Source organism: Lindgomyces ingoldianus (genome assembly GCF_010093535.1).
Source record: "Lindgomyces ingoldianus strain ATCC 200398 unplaced genomic scaffold BDR25scaffold_7, whole genome shotgun sequence".
NCBI lineage: Eukaryota > Fungi > Ascomycota > Dothideomycetes > Pleosporales > Lindgomycetaceae > Lindgomyces > Lindgomyces ingoldianus.
This window is the reverse complement of record NW_022985168.1, coordinates 1,876,686-1,896,774: the sequence shown is the minus strand read 5'-3', so window position 1 is coordinate 1,896,774 and position 20,089 is coordinate 1,876,686. Positions and strand designations below refer to the sequence as shown.

Sequence of the window (20,089 nt, the reverse complement as noted above, 5' to 3'; positions counted from 1 at the left end):
TTAATTAAGCTAGCCCTTTTTAGGGCTATTAAGTTAATTAAGTTAAGTAAAAGCTGCTAAATCTGTTAATTAATTAAGCTATTTACCTTAACTTAATTAACTTAATTGTTGCCAACTCTGGGCTGCACTGAATAGCAAGATTGGGAACCTTCATATGCTGTATTACTCGTTATCTGTAACAAACTCCGTACAAAGTGGTCCATAAAAATACCTATTCCGCATCGAATACTCCATACTCCCCATCGAACTCCGGGAAATCATGCGGAAAGTCAGTGACCAGGCAGAATTCAAGGCCAGCAGTCATGCCACGTTCCACAACGTTTCAATAGACGAAGATATTCCTTGGCTCCGAGCAACAGAGCGGGGCAAATTAAACAACCATCCAACGACTGCGACTGGCCCCTCGGCTGGTTGAACATGACGGCCATTCGTAATGCTAACCCACGCATTTCCGTCTCGTAGGAAGAGAAGAAATTGGTTGTATTAGTCACAACCTAAGTTGGCAATCAAGTCAAGTGGGGCCTTGAAAACACTACAAACTTGCTGGTTGACAAGTCTGAAAGCCGTATATGAGCGAGAACTAAATGATTCCAAGGGAGGTAGCAACGAGCTTGGGCGGATGAAAGAAATTGCCATCAACTTGAAAGAGCTCGAACGAAAGGAGTTCAATAGTCGAATATCGACACAGTTCCTTTCCCAGCCAGCCATCTAATGCAAGATTCGGGGTTTTGTTTGCCTATAACGTATAGAAGCAAGTTTTGCCGTTGCTCTATACGTCCCATGTTTGCAGTCACAGAGATCCCCGAGCTCTAGTCACTTGATGACTTACTTTCCCCCTGAGACACTACTTGTTACGTTACGTGATTTACCTCCTGCTTATTCACTTGCTGCCTTGGTCACTCCTTTCCATATATATACCCTTAGGTACATTCCTTTAGCCATCAATCCGGTTCCTCATGTCTCTGATGCTCCTAAAAGCTTTACATCCCAAATTATCGACATGGAAATGACGCGATTCAAGTGAAATGCATGGTATGGAATATGGAGCACGGTGAATAATGGAATATGGATCATTGGGCATACAGATTAGACATTTGGCGTTTTGGGCGTTTTCAGTTTTATTTAGAATATCGCGGTCGGCAGACCTTACCCCCATTCCGGGTCTCACATGGTTCAACCCTATATGAAGTAGAACTTTATTATATATAATAATCTGATTCAAAGAATAGTTTCCGAAATGGAAATCCTTCAGTTTTTGCTTCTACATCATGGAACATAATCAGGGAAGAATTCCTCTCTTCAGTATATTTAGACCCCATGATAGCATTAATACGGTGCAAATATCTACCTTTACTTGCCATTTCATGTTCTCCGTTTGGCGACCAAATGTTTAATCCAACCTTAGAGGGTCATAATGTCACGTGCGCTGCTTAGAATGTGCCAACTTAGGTACCTAGAGATTTAAGCATCATGGAAGGAAATATACCTTCGAACTCTTTCAAACAAGAAATACCTCATCCTAGATTGAGAAATTAGCAAAACCCCCTTCAATATCCAGTCAAGTTTTACACGTGCCAAAGCACATACCAGGCTTGGCAGGCCTTTCCAATCTCGGAACTTTCAAGGTTGCCTAGCTTACACTTCCACTATCAATGAAGCCCCATTCATCATTTGTTTCATCTTTACCCATGGCTGTGATAGGCAGAAGAACTCTCTCTACTACTAGTCCTATTATTTAGCTTATTATTACTGGCATAACTGACCCTCAGAGACCGGATTTGCTTTGTCCGCTTGTGCGGGGTGCTGTCTTCGTTTAGCACGAGAAAAGCCCAAGACAGTAACAAGAGTTTGTTGGCGCTAAACAGTCTTCGTTTCTAGTGAAGGGCAAAATGTCACTTTTGTCGTTACCGGTCGAGCTCGTCCAATTGGTTATCGAGAGCACTGTCCTCGCTGTCGGAATAGACAAGGCTGTCAGTCTGCGTCTCGTGTGCAGTAAGATATTTGTTTTACCTCCTAGAATAACTTTATCCCGCTTACCCATTCAAGCACTCTTTGACAATGAGGTTCAACGGGCTATATATGCACTTCCCACGTTTGAGACCCAAGACGCTGCACTCATACCAGAAACATGCCCACTACCTTACCGAATGGGCGTTGAAATGAAAACAAGGCTTGTTATGACAAAGATCAAAACCAAAAACGCGGCCAACCGAATTCTTTGCCGAGCTATCAACTCAGCCGTGGATGTGCTCGCCGAGGTGCTAGCACAGGATGACGCTTCTACGCGTCACAGCTACGCTCGACTACTAGCCGAAGAAGCTATTGGATATAATAAACTTCTCCGCATCGTGGGTTATCTTGAACCTCCTTGCAATCTTCCTGAGGTCGATCGAAGCTTGGATCACGCAGCCATTGCTGCAATATCTGCCAACCAGCCCTTATTGCTGGATGAGTTATTAGAAAGGGGCGCCAACATCCATCCACTAGATTGCCTTTTCGGTGATCCCTGGGCAATTGCTGGGCGGCTTGGAAATGAGCAAATGGTGTTGGCTCTCCTGCAGAAGCTATTAGAAAGTGGTCGTAAGGACCCGAAGGCACGGTCTCGAGGTCGTCGATGTGCTGCGTTGCAAGCTGCCGCGTCTGCTGGTCATGAACATATCGTGCGCATCATGCTTGAACCTAAGTATCGGGCAAGCGGTGGTAGTATGCGGTACGATGAGGCAATTTTCAGAGCAATCAGGGCCGGCCATGAGTCCTTAGCTGCTCTACTACTGGAGCATCGATCACCTCTCGTCAACAGGTCCGGCCGGTCAAACCCCCCGGTATATCGGGAAAAACGGTTTTGGAATCGGCTCGCTGAGTGTTCCGCCCAGAATAACTCTAGAAGGATCTTAAAAGCTGTGCTAGACACAGATTTTGGAGCCCGCGAGGGTTGCATCATGCGCCCACTCGAGGAGGCCTCCAAGGAAGGGAACACCGACATCGTCAAGCTACTACTTTCCCGTGTCAATACGGAAACTCGAACGTGTTACAGATTAGCTTTGTCCCACGCAGCACGAAATGGCCATTTCGAGGTTGTGAATCTTCTACTCGAGGTCGGCGCTACCATAAACAACGAATTCACCACGGGTTTCTTGTCACCTCTCGTGGGCGCTGCATTTGAGGGGCGGCTTGAGATGGTTCGTCATTTGGTTGAGAAGGGCGCATCGCTTGAGCTAGGCAACCAAGGAGCTCGAGCCCTCGCCGCAGCAGCGTCGAAAGGCCATACAGAAATCGTTCGTTTTCTTTTACAAGCTGGCACTGACCCAAAGCCGGCTCTAGAATCACGGATCCCCGATACTATCGAATGGATGAGGCAAGCAACGGAATATCATGCAGATATTGTTCAAATGATGAATGACCACAAGCATATTCCTATAGGCCTTCCAGAACAAGTTAAAGGGTATGATATGATAAAGAGTAGCCCAGGTAATATCAATTGATCCCTCAAGATGGTGGCAACAGCAACACTATCACCCTCTCGATCCTCACATCCTCACAAATAGACACTGTTGTGGACCAAAAGATGTTTGAAGTCCCCCATTATTGCGACATCTATAGGAGGAACGATATATGATTGAAACTAGGGTATTTTTTACTAGGGATACTTTTTCTCGTAACTTCTAGCACATTCTTTTATAGCCTTTCCTTTCCTCACATCTTCCCACAAATACATCTAGACAGTCTGTTGCACCATCTTCATTGTTCATTAACAAGGCATTGGCTGCCTCGCAACGGAGCTTGATCCTCTTTTGTAATATCTCCGAGATATAAACATCACATTCATTTAAACCGTTCAAGTTAGTACTGAAATTACAGTCCAGTTAGCCCCAAGTGCTTCCTCCACGCAGAAATTTGCCTTCCAATATAAAATCACTCCAATCTCTGGGAACGAACTTCAGTGAAGCCTCTGCCACTCCATGTCGCTGTTATTTTTCTTAAACTTCACTTGCATCACCAAGCAGACTGCCAAAGCGTTCGCCCCCCCAAATGCGAGAAATTCCCTTGACGCCGCCAGCTAGCCCATGCCCTCCCATTGTATACATCTGCCAACCCAAATTCTCCACCCCACTTCCTCTAGCACACCCGCATTTGGGGTACAAATCAACTCGACTATTCCAGCCTACGTTTGCTAAAATTCAACATAGTTTAGGACTCTCCAGACTCAGTACTATCATTTCGGCCTACCAATTATGGTGCAATCCAGAAGACTCACACGGAGCCCAACGTTAGATGCCACCATGCTAGTAGCCTTAATGAGCCAGAATTTTGCGTCTAAGTCGGACACGAAGCTCGCGGAGCTCAAGGTTCAGCTCAACGAGGACATGGGATCGATCATCTTAGACTACCCTGGCAAGCTCCGAATTGCGAGTATATGTTTAATCAGATACCGTTAATGCCAATAAATGCTTCCAACCCTCCAACAACACCTTAACCCCCACCCTCATAAACTACGACGAAACGTGATATCCTTGTTATATAAGATGAAATGAAGACGTTAGGTCGCCGCGATAGCCTCCAAGTCACCCAGACCAGCGAATAAGTCCCGAGTCCACCTGCTCCAGAACCAAATTGCCACAATAGAAGAGATCAGGAAACTGTTAGCAGTGTGCCGTCCCCCAGTAGCTCATCAACTAATGGAGAGCCACGCATGTAGATGTCGCCAAACGATAGCAATGCACAGCTCTCTATGGGCAAGCAGCTACGCCTACAGGATGCGGAAAGTCTGGTTCTCTCATTGCTAAATCTCAGTCACGTAGTAGCAGTGATAGAGAGGCTGCTCTTAATTACCGCTTTGAAATACCCTCAAGTCCTTTGGTCCACGAACGCAGGTGCCGTCTCCCCCGCTCGAATTTTAGATTGTCTACGGAAAGACTCTCTTTGCCCATTTATGGGATGAAGCAGGCACCGAATGCGATGAAAAAAGGACACCGAGTTCAAGCCAGGCATCACTCAGAGCAGCTTGAAGTCATAAATTACCCTAGTAACTCTATGTCTGGGGACGTTCGATTCCTTTTTCGGAGGATTTCTGTTGCCGCTTTTAGGTTCACTTGCACCCAAAGTGCCAAGTGCAACCTCCGAAACCCCGTTAGCTTTTCTTGTCTAGTTCCTGCACTGCCGTATCCTGTCTCGTTTCATGATTCCTAACAAGCAGTGTAGAGAGAGGAATAGAGGTTAAGATAAGCTTATATTTTAGCATTATGCGATTATAGGAGGTCAGATTTGGTAAAACCTCGATTATAGATATCGTAGGAGTCTAGGACGACTCTCCTGAAACGCATAATTCAGCATCATGTGAGCACGAGATGTTATATTTACCAAGGCCTCGATCGCAGATATCTTGGGACGGGGATTTTCATTGGACGATTTTCCTAGGAAGTTAATTGTCCTAGGACGCTAATTTTCCTGGGACGAATTTCCTAGAATACCAAATTTCCTAGGACTTTCCCAGGACGCCGATTTTCCTGGGACGATTGTCCTGGGACGCCCACTTGCCCGAGAGCTTTTCCCCGGGGACCTAAGGTTCCTAGGACCGGGTTTAGGCACCAGAGGCTTATTATTTCCTGGCAGGGAACGAAAGTGGCCCCAAAGCATTCTAGCAAGCGCAAGCGACTGAGCATGCGACTGAGCATATAGTTACACGTGCACCCCCGGCTGCCATGTCTCGGTTGGAGTACAGCTAAGTTTCCTATCCATAACTATATTACCATGTGTAACAGATTGCTAATTAAAGATAATATCCAACCTACATGTTGATGACTTGTAAAAGTAACGGGAAGGCACCAATTTCCCCCCTCATAGGATCATGATGACTGCGCAACAGCGCCTTATTCTAGACAAGGCCAACTTTTCTTCTGAAGTTTCCTCTCTTCAGTATGGCCTTGATTAGATCTTCTTCTAGAGCTGTCATGATTAGTTGCCGAGAGTAAACTGAACACTGCAACCTTTCTAATATCTGCTGTTGTTGAGCGACATTACGCGAATTATTGCCGGCTCACTCTTCAAGGCTGCGCCATGCATGACGAACAACTTCGCATTATTCCATGATACAAAGCATTGCTAACTCGCCGCCCTTGTAAGTCTCGACCAGCGTGTGCAAGGTATTCAAGACTCAGCCGCAGGTCTTCACAAGGCTAAGGCGGACAGCGACCATACTAACAACAGATGTGGGGTCCATATTGCGCAACATTGGACGTAGATTGCTCGTATTCATTGCACGGCGATGATTGCAGGATGGACACTAGAACTCTGCAATGCACTCTTTACAGCAGATTGTTTATGTCATTGGTGTAGAGGCGGGTCGTGACCGGTAAGAAGGCAGATCCTAGGCCAATCAACAGTAGGCTTTAAAATTGAAGTTGGTGTGAGGGAAGGGTAAGGCGAGTGTAACTGAAAATTGTAGTATGCGCTGAAAGGATATGATCAAGAAGAAGTAGCCTTCCTAATGAGTGGTGGATGGAGTGAAGTCCCGTGAAGTCTGCCTCGTTTGCCGCTTGCGTTGTTGGGGTATCTTAATAAACTTAGCTAAGTATTAACTAGGATAGTGCTTGTGACTTTGTTAAGTGGCGTAAGGCGGATGCAAAGGGTGGCGTGGAAAATTCTCGCAGCGCAATAAGAGGGGAAAGCCTGTTGTGCAAGCGACTGTACGACCGACGACCGTCGAAAGCGACTTTTGATTAGTGCGGCTGCGTGATTTGGATCGGGACTACAGATAAGCCTTTCAAAAGTCTTTGCCCGAGCGAAGAAAAAACGCCACAATATTGGCGCTAAAAACGCCACAATATTAGCGCAAACATCGGAGATCCTCAATCCCTGAATTCAATCAAATTTCAATAGATTTCCAGCTATACTACCATTTATTTCATCTCTACATGGCGCCTAATCACGATATCGCTACTCAAGCTTTAGTTGTTGCCCTTAAATCGCCGTCTGTGGGCAAAACTACCCAACAGGTCGTGTCAATTACTAGACTACTAAAGCGCACTGTTGATAGCATCTACGGCTAAGCAATTAAGCGTGGGTTTAATCTTAATGCCGTCCCTCTTGTTATAAAAGACAAATATCTTAAAGATGCTCCCTAATCTGGCTGTCTAAATAAGCAGACAAGTGAGGTCCAACAATCTCTCACCCAGAAGGCACGCCTTGACCGATATGGCCGTGAGAAGACATGTGCTGTCCTTGCTGGCGAGCTTAGCCAGGAGGTTATTAGGCTTGAAGGTGGTAATGAGTACAAAGAGGGAGGAGATTACACCCAGAGGAGGCATTTGCTTGTCCGCCCAATTTGAAATGTGGCTTTTTTAGTGCCTTAGCGTGGGCAAAGACTTTTAAAAGGCGTATCTGTAGAACAGTTCCCAACAGGTACCAAAATTGGTGCTACAGAAGTATCGCAATCAGTAAACTATATTTTCTGATCCGTCCTGCAGGCCAAGCCTAATTGCGGCGCAGCACACAAGACGCAGTCACAGCAGGCAGTCGCGTTTGCGTTTCCTGCAAGGCTCTGAACACACAAAGCAAAGCTCTGCGCCATCTGTGTTGACCGCCTTTTGCAGAGGGAACTTGCAACGCACTCTTAAGCCGAGCCTCGTCAAGTGAACTTTGGGAATCGCTTCTCTCACTTCCTTTTAGCACAATGCACGAACTTTACCGTTCTTTCCGTTATAGCCTTCTCTTTACCGTCGCAGTGTTCCATGTCGGGCAGGCTGCCAACTTTAAAACTTGTATCGAGTATTTGAATGGAAGAAAAAATGATTGCAGTGGTCCCGACTTAATCTGCCCTCAGGATAAGAGCGCGAATATTAAGTTCACTTACCCGGGATGCTTGAGTCATTGTGGGTCAGGCTTCGAGCTTGACGGGATCGATGACATCATCGGGAGGTTTTTTCTATGGCTAGTACCAGCTCTGATTTTGGGAGCCCATTTCCATTTTCCTCCGCTTAGCACGAGGAATACATTAGCCGTTTGCGCGATGCTTCTCGGTAATCCGATTGGGAGCTTGTCTTCGATGCTCACGAGATTGGAGAAGTTCCATCATGGGTATCGGCAAGCACGGGAACATGGAATTGCTGGGCCAGAAGATGGAGATTCTGAGGATGTTGCAGCTGACGTTGCAGCTGTTTGTGTTGCATGTGATGAACTTGGATTCAATAATCCTCTTAGTACCATTCTCGGCCACATTACGAACAGATCAATTGGAGGCACTGAAACCTTAGTTGGATCAAGAGAGGGAAATTTCACCCCGAATACCGCTGTTTGTATTCAAGATACTGGAGCCAGTACGGCTGCTAGTGAGGCTCTGGAACCGAGGTTGAAGAACCAGGAGGGTCCGATTGGACAAAGAATGGAATCGATAGAAGAGAGTGCAGCACCGCGCAATGAGATGGAGAACGGGAATGCCGAATGGAGAACCAGTAACTCGACTCCTGGGAATAAGGGGCTCGACCTAGATGAGGTACTTTTCTTCGCAGAGGCCCGGCACGATCTCATTTCACACCGAAGAGAATCCCAAATCGGAACAACCTTCGCTATCATCGGTCTTATTTGCGCCCTCGCTGGTGCATTCGTAAGGGTTTGGCAAAACCGTGGCAACCCTTGGTCCTCACGGACTATTCCCATGGTCATAATGACTTTCCACTTTATTGCGATGATTCAGACCAGCGCCGTAATTGGATCATTTACTTCTCCTTTCGGACCTCTTCTAGTCCTTCAATTGCTCCAACGCCGAATCAGAGATCGAGATTTACAAGTAGGACGACCATCGAGGCAAAGCCTCCTCTTCCCTATAGATCTTGATCCGGACACCATCTGGAAGGGAAGGGCAAATCTTCCAGATAGCCGGTCCAACTGTATACCGGACGTTGAGCTTCAGGAGTGGCTTCCTGCGCCAAATCTGGGTGAAACGAATAAGCCGCTTATTGATAAAACTTGTGAGAATGGTTCGGAGCTGCCTTCATGCCTGGAACTGCCGAAAGAATGGCCGAAAACTGCTAGATATCTTGGGTTGAATTCGACATTCAGACCTCTCGAACGACTAAACGCAAGCGAAAACAAACACAAATCTTCCTGGAGAGAATTCTTATACGCATTCGGCTTTGTCACACTGGCATGGTTTACGGCCTTCGCCCATTCCTACTTCGCTGTTGGCCATTTCGGATTTGGGTGTCGAAGTCTAATCTGGACTCTAATCTACCTTAGCTGGATACTTAGCTTCTCTGCTAGCTATGCCCTACAATCCCCACTAGTCGAGAAATGGCTGGGAATATCGTCATATGAGAGTCTTTGGCGTTGTACTGTGGCCAAGGATACCTTCGTGTCTGCTCTCATAGTTGGCGCCATTACGGTTACGCATATTGGTCTGACAAGTACTTGTTTCTGTAAGAGTGGAGACATTAGGCCGCCAGTATGGCAGCATCCGATCGATCTTTTGCCACTAACCGGCAAACAAGAGAAGCTCCGCTGGGTACAGATAACAGTGAGTGCTATTGGTGGCCTCATTTTTATGTGCGTTTTGATCTTTTACGGGGTATATCGTGGTAGAATGATGGGAACAGTTCTGTCCCCAAGAAAACAAGAGCGAAAGAATATGCATTTGCGACTGGCTCGTCTTAGAGAGAAGAGGAACAGAATTATAAGGGCAGACAAGTAATATACTTTAGACTGTAGGCTCTTTTTGTCTTTGCTATAATAAGTTATAATAAGCCTTAATATAAAGTTGCGCACTCTATTACTATTACTACTACAACCTATATATAACAAGCCCTAGTAGGTGTAAACCCTAAGTAATACTTTAAAACTTAGGTTATAATTAATGCTTATAAAGATAAAAATTTAAAAGCATATAAATAGTTTACTAACTTTTATAATTAAAGCATTTAAAAAAGTCTTAAAAGGGGCAGTAATAATTATGCATAAGTTAGTATTAGTGTAATAAGAAATTACTAAGTTTTAAGTAGCTAATAAGGCTACTATATAATATAAATTATATAAAAGAAAGTGAATTAAAGTAAAAAAGACCTTTATAATTTAAAAAAGCTTATACTTAACAGCTTTAAAGAAGTTTAGAGCGCGCAGTAATAGAAAAAAGGCAAAGAAGTAGGTGTAAAGTAAAGTAGGTAAGCTATCCTAAAGGCGCTACAGATAGTGCAATTAGACTAGGCATAACACATAAATATGTAAGCAAGAAGCAGAAGTAGTATCTAAATAATATTCTAGGCTGTACTGTACTATATAGTGCCAGAGCGGGTTGCTAGAAGCTATAATAGAGTTTGGTAGGGTGTGGTCTTGGCAAAGTAAGCGACTTAGGTTGTCAGATTGAAGCACTGTTTCTGGGCTTCCTGAGATGAATGATGGGTTTGGATATGATGTATGGGATGATAATTAATTGTGTTAATTTATTAAACCTTTTTCTGCTCTACTTGTGTTGCTTAGCTTTTTGTTTTTGCTAATCTAAGTCCCTTGCGCACTTGCCCTATGCGCAACTAGCTTGCAAAATGCTGCAATTTGCAGTAACATACTGTTTAAGCTTATTGCTTGTACTATGTAGCAGCTTTTGTTAAGCGTTCCTCCTGTCTTAACAGTAGGTGCGCATATCTAACACACCCTTTTAGCTTAGACATGCTTTAAGCTAGTTTTTAATTACGCAACCTTAGTATGCTTCTAGGGCTTTTATTTTTACTTTAATCTCTTCTATATCTGCTTTCTAACTAACTATTCTCTCTCTAATGTTAACTAGCTAAATTTGCTAAAGAAAGCTTAGCTATTTACTAGCTAGAAGCGCTTTAGTAAGTCTGTCTATAAGCATCTTACTAGAGAGGACATAGACAACCTAGATTGTTTGTTAAAAGACTTTCTATTAAAGCTAGTAGTTATAGATGTTAACATGTTAAAGCTTAGTTTAAAGTTAAGATATTTTTTTATTTACTAGTTAAATTATCTGCTTGTTATTACACTAAATTATAATAGTTAAATTAGGCAGCTTAACCTACAGTTTATTAAAAAGCATTTTTGTAAACATAGCTTCTTTAGTAACTTAGAATAGTGTAAGTAATTCTGCTTTAATTATTAACATTATAACTATATTTTATTTATTTACTTGCTATGCAATCTATCTGCTAAATAGCTAAATAATATAGCCCTAAAAGCTCTTTTTATTTAGTGTATTATCTATAAATAATGTATTACTGTTACGGTCTACGGTTGGACCAACGTAACTCCACCCAGGATGCTCCACAATATGGTACGATTGGAGCAGGACTCGCTTACAAACCAATCGGAGGACGCGGAGGTAGCGCGGCTACCCAAGATCATGGAGGAATGCGTTGTCTAATAGGAGGATAGGACGCAAATCCCACAAGTCTAAGAGAGCTTAGCAAGCTCTGCTTAGTAGGCTTATATAAACTTGTTTAGCTCACCTTAGCGTCCCCTACACATGTATATAGTTTCTACATTAAATAACTTTTAGAAGGTGTGTTTAATGTTTAGTTTATTTTTTACATAGACTAAGTAGCATTTAGCTTTTTAAAAAGCTGTAATACTATTTATATATCTTGCACTATATATACCTCTAACCCTGTCTATTAAGACTGTTTAACTCTAGCTTCTTTACTGCTGCACATAGGGCAAACTACAATCTAGTCACCCTCCCTTCCTCTATTAGCCTAATAGCCTGTACGTAGGACTGTACACCCTACTAAATTAGCCCCTACTATCTGTCCTACTTCTCCCCTAGAAATATTATTAGACCTAAGTGCTTTACAAAGCAAGAATTATAACATTAAATACTACCCCTTTAAAAAGTATAGCAACTTTATAACACAATTTAGATTCTAACATAGCCTACGCTACGCTATTAGGATCTATAGAAGTTCCTACCTAAAGTAAAGCTGTCCTAGCAGAATAGATTAACTTTATCTAAGACAATATTAAGAAACTCTAGCAGATTAGTAACAAAGTTAGCAACTTATTAAAACTTAAGTAAGAGATAGCTAACCTCTACTAAAAAACTATAAGCTTATAAAACTTTTTACTCTTAGTTAACCTTTATAAAGTAACTACTTAAGCCTATTAGATATATAAACTACAAGTAAAACTAGCTAAAGTTTAGAATATCTTAACAAATAGAGCAAGTGTTACAGCTAAAAAAGCTTTAAGACTAGCCCCTCTAAAGCCCTTTAGTAGTTTATTAAAGAACCTCTAACTATTCTTTACTAAATGCCACCTCTATATGCAATATAATAAAGGAGCATTTTAGACTAATGCAGAAATAATCTCCTAAATAGAATTACACTTAGAAGGCCCCTTTGCAATCTAGTTCTAGCCCTACACTAATAATTAGATAGACTTTAGAGCTAACAGCGCACTACTTAACCCTAAAACTAAAGAAGTATTTAGCAGTGTTAAGAACTTTAAATTAGCCCTATTAGCTATCTATAGGACCCTAGATAAAAAAAGGATTGCAGCTAATAGACTAGATAATATAAAACAAGGTAGCAGGCTAGTCTAGAACTATGCAGCACGCTTTAAAGAACAAATAGCTATTTACAGATAGAACAACTAAAAAGCCCTGTGCCACATGTTCTATAACAGACTAAATAACAAAGTAAAAGACAAGTTTATGCACATAAACTAACTAACTACTCTTAAAGACTACATTAAGAAAGCAACAACTTATAACAACTGCTATAAGAAATGTAAAAGAGAAAAGAAATTAAAGAAAACTTTCTAGAAACTAGAATTTATCTCTAAAAAGAAAGAGCTTTTATAATATAATAAAAAGCTAATAGACCTTAGTTATGTAAAGCATACATAAAGCCCCCCTTCTAAAAAAAGCTAAGTTCTAGAACGCAATAGGCTGCTCTTAACAAAAGAATAACAAAAATAGCTAGAAGACAAGGCCTGCCTAAACTATAAAAAAGTAGAACACTTCTGCTAAAACTACCTAGACTCCTAGAAAGAGAAAAATAAAAATACTACTATAATAATAAAAGCTATTACTACTAAATACAGCCTTACAGATAAGGAAATACAAAAAAGGTTAGATAACAGACTTTACTAGTAATGTAGAAGAAACTATTCTTTAAACAACTGTTCTAAACTATATTAGGAGGTAGTTATTTAAAACTTTAGTAGCCTTAATATAGTGTTACAGGACCTTGCAATCCTTAAAGGATATAAAGAAGAAACTTAGATCTAAGGATATATTATAAACATCTAGAAAAGAGAGAAACGTTTTCCCCTCTAAAACTAGACCCCTAGTACTTCTGCAAGAGAGCTTTCCTAACAGTTTTAAGGATGCAGATGCTAGAAGTGTAGATTGCAACATAACTACTTAAGCAATTATATAGTCTTACTTTATTAAATAAACATTAGCAATAACTACTTAACATTTAACATTATATAAAGGATAGCTAAAGTTAAGTACAACATTATAAACAAAAAAAAATAATAGCAATTCTTTATAAAAATTAAGGATTAGAAGTTAGAATAGTTAGGTAAACCTGCTAGGTTTAAAGTACTATAACTAGCTTCTAAGAAACCTAAGACACTGCTCCTAAGCCTAGCAATCTCTAGAAAAGCTCTTGCAATACAACAAAATTATAGACAATGTGTCCTCTGCAGAAGCAGCACCTATAGCATAAGCAAGTGCTAATAGAAAGAGCACCCTATACAGCTAGTACAAATAAAAGAATACCCTTAGTAGACTTAAAAGAGTCCTCTTAACATGTTACATAGACCTAACAACTGTCTATACCCCTAGTACTAGTGTACACAACAATACTGCGTTAAACACTAGGATAATAAACACTAAGCAAGATAGTAGCCTACATAGGAAAAGAACTACAACAGTTGCCTGTAGTAAGGAACAGCCTTAGCCTGCAAAACTATAAACTATTACACTTGTTAAACAGCTCCTCCTTATAAACAAGAGGCATAGACTAAGTGCAATAAATAAGAAAATTGCAGATTCTACTATTTCTAGTAGAAGGCAGTAAGAAAAGAAGACTATCTAACATTGCACTATCTAGTTAAAGACTATAAATGCAAAGCAGCTAACTGCTATAATTAAAAATATTAAATCTATAAAAAAGAAAAAAATAAGTTTAATAATAATTTATAAAACATTAATCTCTATCTTTTTCCTAATAAAGAAACTAAACATAACATATCTGCAGTAATTACAGTAGGGCAAGGGGCAGGACACAGCCTAACAACTACCTTCACGTATAAAGGATGGCCTAGATTAGCCCTTGTAGATAGCAGATGCACCTTTACTGCTATAGATAAGGATTAGGTAGATAAGTAAGGTATACTATTTTACATAAAAAAGAACCTGTTTAAGGTAACCCTTACTAACACATCCTTAATTAAGTATAGTAGAGGATAGATTAACCTAGAAACCTATAAAAAAAACTTTAAAACCCCTAACATAAAAAATTAGAGATCTATAAACATACTTAAACTAGAAGGCAAATATAATGTAATTTTAGAGTATAATTAGCTTAGAACTTATAATCCTGTAATTAATTAGAGAACTATAACTATAGAAACCCCTAACAACCACGCACGCATGACCTAGTTAGTATGCTATAACAACAGATGCCTGGTCTACAAACAAGCTAAGCAGGGTAGCAGTTACTACCCTAAAAAAAAGAAGCTTTAGAAATTCCCTTACTAGGAACTAAAAGCTTAAGTAATAAAAATAATAAAAAAAGAACTTAAAGAAGTCTCTTATAAAAAAATTAAAGCAGACAAGGACGTAGAATAGATTAGTGTTATACAAGTCTAAGAAAAAGGTTAAATTCTGCCTAAATACAAAGACTACAAGGACATGTTTAAGACACTAGAGGACTTAGAAAAACTACTACTATATTAGCCTTAAGACTACACTATTAACCTAATAAAGAATTATAATTTAAAAACTTATAGGCTCCGCCTCTTAACTAGGGCACAGAAGGAGGCCTTACAAGAGTACATTAACAGGATGTTAGCATAAAGCTATATCTAAGAAAGCCACAGCCTAGTAGCTTTAGCAGTAGTCTTTGTAAAAAAGAAAAAAGGAAAAATCTAAGTCTATTAGAATTATAAAACCCTAAATAATAACATAATTTAAGACTAATTCTTATTACTAATTATATAAAACATTATAAATTAATTAAAAGGGACTTAGTACTTTACAAAATTTAATGTACAAGACAGATTTAATAAAATAAGGATATAAGAAGAAGATAAATAGCTTATAGCATTTAGGACTCTATAAGGACTTTACAAGTTACTAGTAATGCTATTTAGCCTAATAAATGCCCTAGCAATGTTCTAGCAAATTATTAACACAGCCCTTAACTTATACCTTAATGTCTTTACCCTAGTATACCTAGATGACGTCCTTATCTATTTAAAAGATACTCTAGAAGACTATGTGCAGAAGGTACAGAAGGTTTTAGAACAGCTTAGGAAGTATAGACTTCACCTACAGCTCTCTAAATGCAAATTCTATGTTACTAAGATAGAATACTTAAGATTTATAATTAATAGTAAAGAAATAAAAATTAACCTAGCTAAAGTATAAAAAGTACTAGAGTAGCTAGAACTTATAATAGTTAAGAAAGTAAAAGAATTTCTTAGACTATTAGGCTACATTAGACAAATAATTAAGGACTATTTAAAAATTGCTATACTATTAACAAACACTATAACTAAAGAGTAGGCAGCAGCAAAGTTTGTCTAGACTCTAGAAATAGACAAAGCATTTACAACGTTAAAACAGGCTATAACAAACAAACTAGTACTAAGAATGTACAACCTACAACTAGATATAAAGATCTATATAGATGCATCCCTAGGAGCTAGTAGAGCAACGTTATATTAGAAACAAGAAGACAGAAAATAGCACCTAGTTGCGTACTATTCTGCTAAATTCTTAGGACCTAAGGCAGGCTACAGCATACCTAACAAAGAATTAAAGGCAATACTAAATGCTATAAAGGTATAGGCTATAAAGCTACACAGAATAGCAAAACCCTTTAACATTATAACAGACTACGTAAACCTAGTCACGTTTCTAACAGTAAAGAAACTGTCACCTATGCACATAAAATAGGTAATAGAACTAGCTTAGTTTAACTGCATTATTAAGCATGTCCTAGGAGCACAAAATTAGCAGGCTAACGCTCTTAGCTAAAGACTAGACTACTTTAATAAAAAAAAGAAAAAGATAAAAAAGTTTACTCTCTTTAAAGAAACTAACAAAGAATAGATCTATAATAGGCCTTAACTTATAGAAAAATTCTACATGCTTATAGCTAGTAAGCAAGGATAGAAAAACTTAATCTAAGAATACTACAAGTCCCTAATGTTTAGACACCCTAGAATAGGCACCTTCTAGAAAAAGTTAAGGGCTGCTATACTACAACAAATACTAAAAATAAAACAACTATGCACTAAGGTGCTTAAAGAATGCAATATCTGCAATAAAAACAACCTACAGAGGCATAAAGCCTACAGATACCTTTAACTAATTAAAGCACTAAAGCTACTATAGATAATAATTACAATAGACTTTATTATAGAATTACCCCTGTCTAAAGAACTAGGGACAGATAGAATGTGCAACATAATTACAGTAGCCCTAAACAAAACTACTAAGTATCTACACACTTAGCCCTTAAAAAAAACAATAACTGCTAAAAAATTTATTTATAAACTAAAACAAAACATAATATTAGTACATAAATGCTCTAAGATTATTATCTCTAACTAAGACAAACTGTTTACTAGTAGATTTTAGAAAGCAGTAATGCAACACCTTAGCATAGCACATAAGCTATTAACAGCCTACCACCCACAGACAGATAGACAGACTAAAAGGGCAAATGCAGAAGTAGAAAAATATTTAAGAAAGTACATTTCCCACACTTAAGACAACTAGGTAGAATAGCTTCTAATAGCACAACTAGCTATTAATAATGTAGAATTAGCTATAACAAAGGAAACACTATATAAGGCTAATTTTAAATATAATCTATATTTTGCATTACACAGAAATTAACCTACAGACCTATAAGAATTAATAGACTAGCTAACAGACCTACATTAAATACATAAAAAGTTAGCTGTAGAAGCTAAATCTAGCAAGGAAATAATAGAAAAATATGCAAACAAATTACAACAACTAGAACTAGAAATCTACCTAGGAGACTATGTCTACTTTAACACAAAAAACTTTAAAATATCTAGACCTTTAAGGAAGCTAGCAGAAAAAAGAATAAGACTATATAAAGTTCTTTAGACTTAATAAGACAACTGCAAGCTTAAGCTTCCTCTACTTATAAAAATACACCTATAGTTCTATATCTCTAAGTTAGAAAAAGCGCCTAAAGGAATTCCCCTATCTACACAGGGATAAGAGGACAAAGAAACAGAGTATAAAGTTAAGCACATTATTAGTAATTAAAAAAACTAAAAAAAATTCCTAGTAAAATAAAAAAGGTAGCTTACTAGTAAAAACACATAAAAGCTAGCTAAGAACTTAAGGAACACGCAGCTGTTAGTATAGAGGTATCTCTAGGCTTATCTAAAAGAAACTAGCTAGGCGACAAGGCACCTATATTAAAAGAAGTAGCTATGTTATTACTAAATAGCAGCAGCCTTTAGAGATAAGTCCTAGCTAATAACAGCTAAGGAGAGGGACAGCCCTCTACTTCTGCCTTAAGAGCTTCTATTTTATCTAAAGAGGACAGGTCTTCTTCTAAGTACCTTGCATAACAAGCCTCTAACAGGTCTAACAACTTTTAAATATAGTCTTATTTAGAACACTCCCTTTCTATTACCTCTAGAGTCTTCTAAATCTAATGTAACATCTTTTTACCTAACTCCTACTTATAAGCCTTTGCTGCAACTGCTTCCTGTAGAAGCGCCTCCCTCTCCCTCTCTAAGCGCTTCTAAGTAGTGTTAGATATAAAAGCGTTGCACCTACTATTCTTTTTTACACACTTAACGCATTTGTCTAAAGACAAAGTTAACACACAGAACAACCCTAAAGACTAGTAAGCGCTGTAGGGCCTTATCTTTATCTAATAAAGGGGATTAAAACAACAAGCAACGCAAGGACAATAGAATAAGCAGAACTAACAAGCTATTTAGTATAAAAAGAATAGACGTTAGGGATGCCTTCTAGTAGGCAAGTACTAATGTTATAAACAAGCCCTTACTAACGCAGTTGTGTAAGCAGAGCGGCGAGGACGCCGCTAGGAAGAAGGGGCAGCGTGTTACAGTCTACAGTTGGACCAACGTAACTCCACCCAGGATGCTCCACAATATGGTATGATTAGAGCAGGACTCGCTTACAAACCAATCAGAGGACGCGGAGGTAGCGCGGCTACCTGAGATCATAGAGGAATGCGTCGTCCAATAGGAGGATAGGACGCGAATCCCACAAGTCTAAGAGAGCTCAGCAAGCTCTGCTTAGCAGGCTTGTATAAACTTGTTTAGCTTGCCTTAGCGTCCCCTGCACATGTATATAGTTTCTACATTAAACAACTTTTAGAAGGTGTGTTTAACGTTTAGTTTATTCTTTACATAGACTAAGTAGCATTTAGCTTTCTAAAGAGCTGTAATACTATTTGTATATCTTGCACTATATATACCTCTAACCCTGTCCATCAGGACTGTTTAACCCCAGCCTCCCTACTGCCGCACATAGGGCAAACCACGATCCGGTCACCCTCCCTTCCTCCATTAGCCCAATAGCCTGTACGTAGGACTGTACACCCTACCGGATTGGCCCCTACTATCCGTCCTACTTCTCCCCTAGGAATATCATTAGACCCGAGTGCTTCACGAAGCAAGGATTGTAACAATTACTTACTACTATAAAGTAGGCTTCTTCTTCTAATTAAAGTGCGTACGTCTGTGTCGCATGTAGGTATAGAATAACTTAATTAGCTGCATCCTAATAGTTAGATGCAGGATTTGTAAGAAACTATGCAAGGTGTAATGTAGTAAAAGCAATGTCTAGTCTTATAGTAACTACTGCAAAGAGCAGAGATCTAATTTTCTACTAATATTAATTTACTTTTAATAAAGTTATAAAACTAGATTACAGCATAAGTTTAATCCTACTTATAGGTGTAGTGTGCTATAGGTTCTTTTTATTAGCTAGCCTAGCTATCTTGTTAATATATAAGGCCTATAATAGCTAAATTATTTATTACTGTTAATCTCTAATAATTTTAACTTCTAAGAACTATTATAGGTCTTTGCCTTTTATTAGAGTATACTTCTCTTGTAACTAGTCTACTACACGCTGTGCATCTACTTTAGAGCCTTTTCTGTACGCAACAATAAAGTTGTTTATGTAGAAGAAGATAAATATTCTAGCTTTAGTTATGCAGTAGAGTTTATGTAGGACAGCTAAGAACCTAAGGCCTTTAAAAGTTATTATAAAGTAGTGTTACTAAAGTAGAGAAGAAATTTATAAGCTATATAGTGCCTTTTAAAGCTTTAGTATTATACCTAGTTTCTAATAGCCTCTTAGCATTTGCATGTAGATATTGCAGTTAATTGCTGCATGTATAAACGCATTAGTTATATTATATTATTTAAGCTCTAAGTTAAAGCGTGTAGATATTACTATTAGCATTTAAAATAAGTGTCTTGCTAAAGTAGCAGCATAGGTATTTTATATAGTAATGTTTCTCTATTAATTGCTATAGACTACTAGTTACGCCTTACATCTTTATAATTTATAGTGCTTGTTAAGCTTGCAGGTGTACACCTACATATAATCTAAAATCTGCTGTCTAGCTGCCTTAATTAGCTTTATTTAGACCTTTATCTAGAATTTTATTATCTAATAACTATCTAGGTGTCAGATTGAAGCACTGTTTCTGGGCTTCCTGAGATGAATGATGGGTTTGGATATGATGTATGGGATGATTGATTGATTGTATTGATTGTGTTGATTTATCGATCCTTTTTCTGCTCTACTCGTGTTGCTCGGCTTTTTGTTTTGCCGATCCGAGTCCCTCGCGCACTTGCCCTATGCGCGACCAGCTTG

The 20,089-nt window shown here is 39.2% G+C and overlaps 3 protein-coding genes across 3 annotated transcripts; 2 read left to right on the top strand and 1 right to left on the bottom strand.

Moving 5' to 3' along the window:
* Positions 1–1,889: 1,889 nt before the first annotated feature.
* Positions 1,890–2,395, top strand: BDR25DRAFT_340896 (uncharacterized protein; the record flags this gene model as incomplete). Its single annotated transcript, XM_033693550.1, has 2 exons — positions 1,890–1,992; positions 2,047–2,395. Coding segments are annotated over 2 exons (450 nt in total), but the record flags the coding sequence as incomplete, so codon positions are not given.
* Positions 2,396–5,246: 2,851 nt separating this feature from the next.
* On the bottom strand, positions 5,247–6,253 carry BDR25DRAFT_351980 (uncharacterized protein; the record flags this gene model as incomplete). The annotated part of the gene is made up of 10 exons (XM_033694945.1): positions 5,247–5,310; positions 5,359–5,411; positions 5,469–5,557; positions 5,616–5,652; positions 5,689–5,738; positions 5,790–5,834; positions 5,888–5,970; positions 6,014–6,047; positions 6,091–6,150; positions 6,196–6,253. 10 exons carry the CDS (start codon positions 6,251–6,253, stop codon positions 5,247–5,249), a joined length of 573 nt encoding a protein of 190 aa, XP_033551269.1.
* Positions 6,254–6,911: 658 nt separating this feature from the next.
* Positions 6,912–9,645, top strand: BDR25DRAFT_392096 (uncharacterized protein; the record flags this gene model as incomplete). Its single annotated transcript, XM_033698184.1, has 7 exons — positions 6,912–6,997; positions 7,148–7,310; positions 7,389–7,433; positions 7,464–7,511; positions 7,552–7,628; positions 7,666–9,537; positions 9,588–9,645. 7 exons carry the CDS (start codon positions 6,912–6,914, stop codon positions 9,643–9,645), a joined length of 2,349 nt encoding a protein of 782 aa, XP_033551268.1.
* Between the last annotated feature and the right edge of the window lie 10,444 nt (positions 9,646–20,089).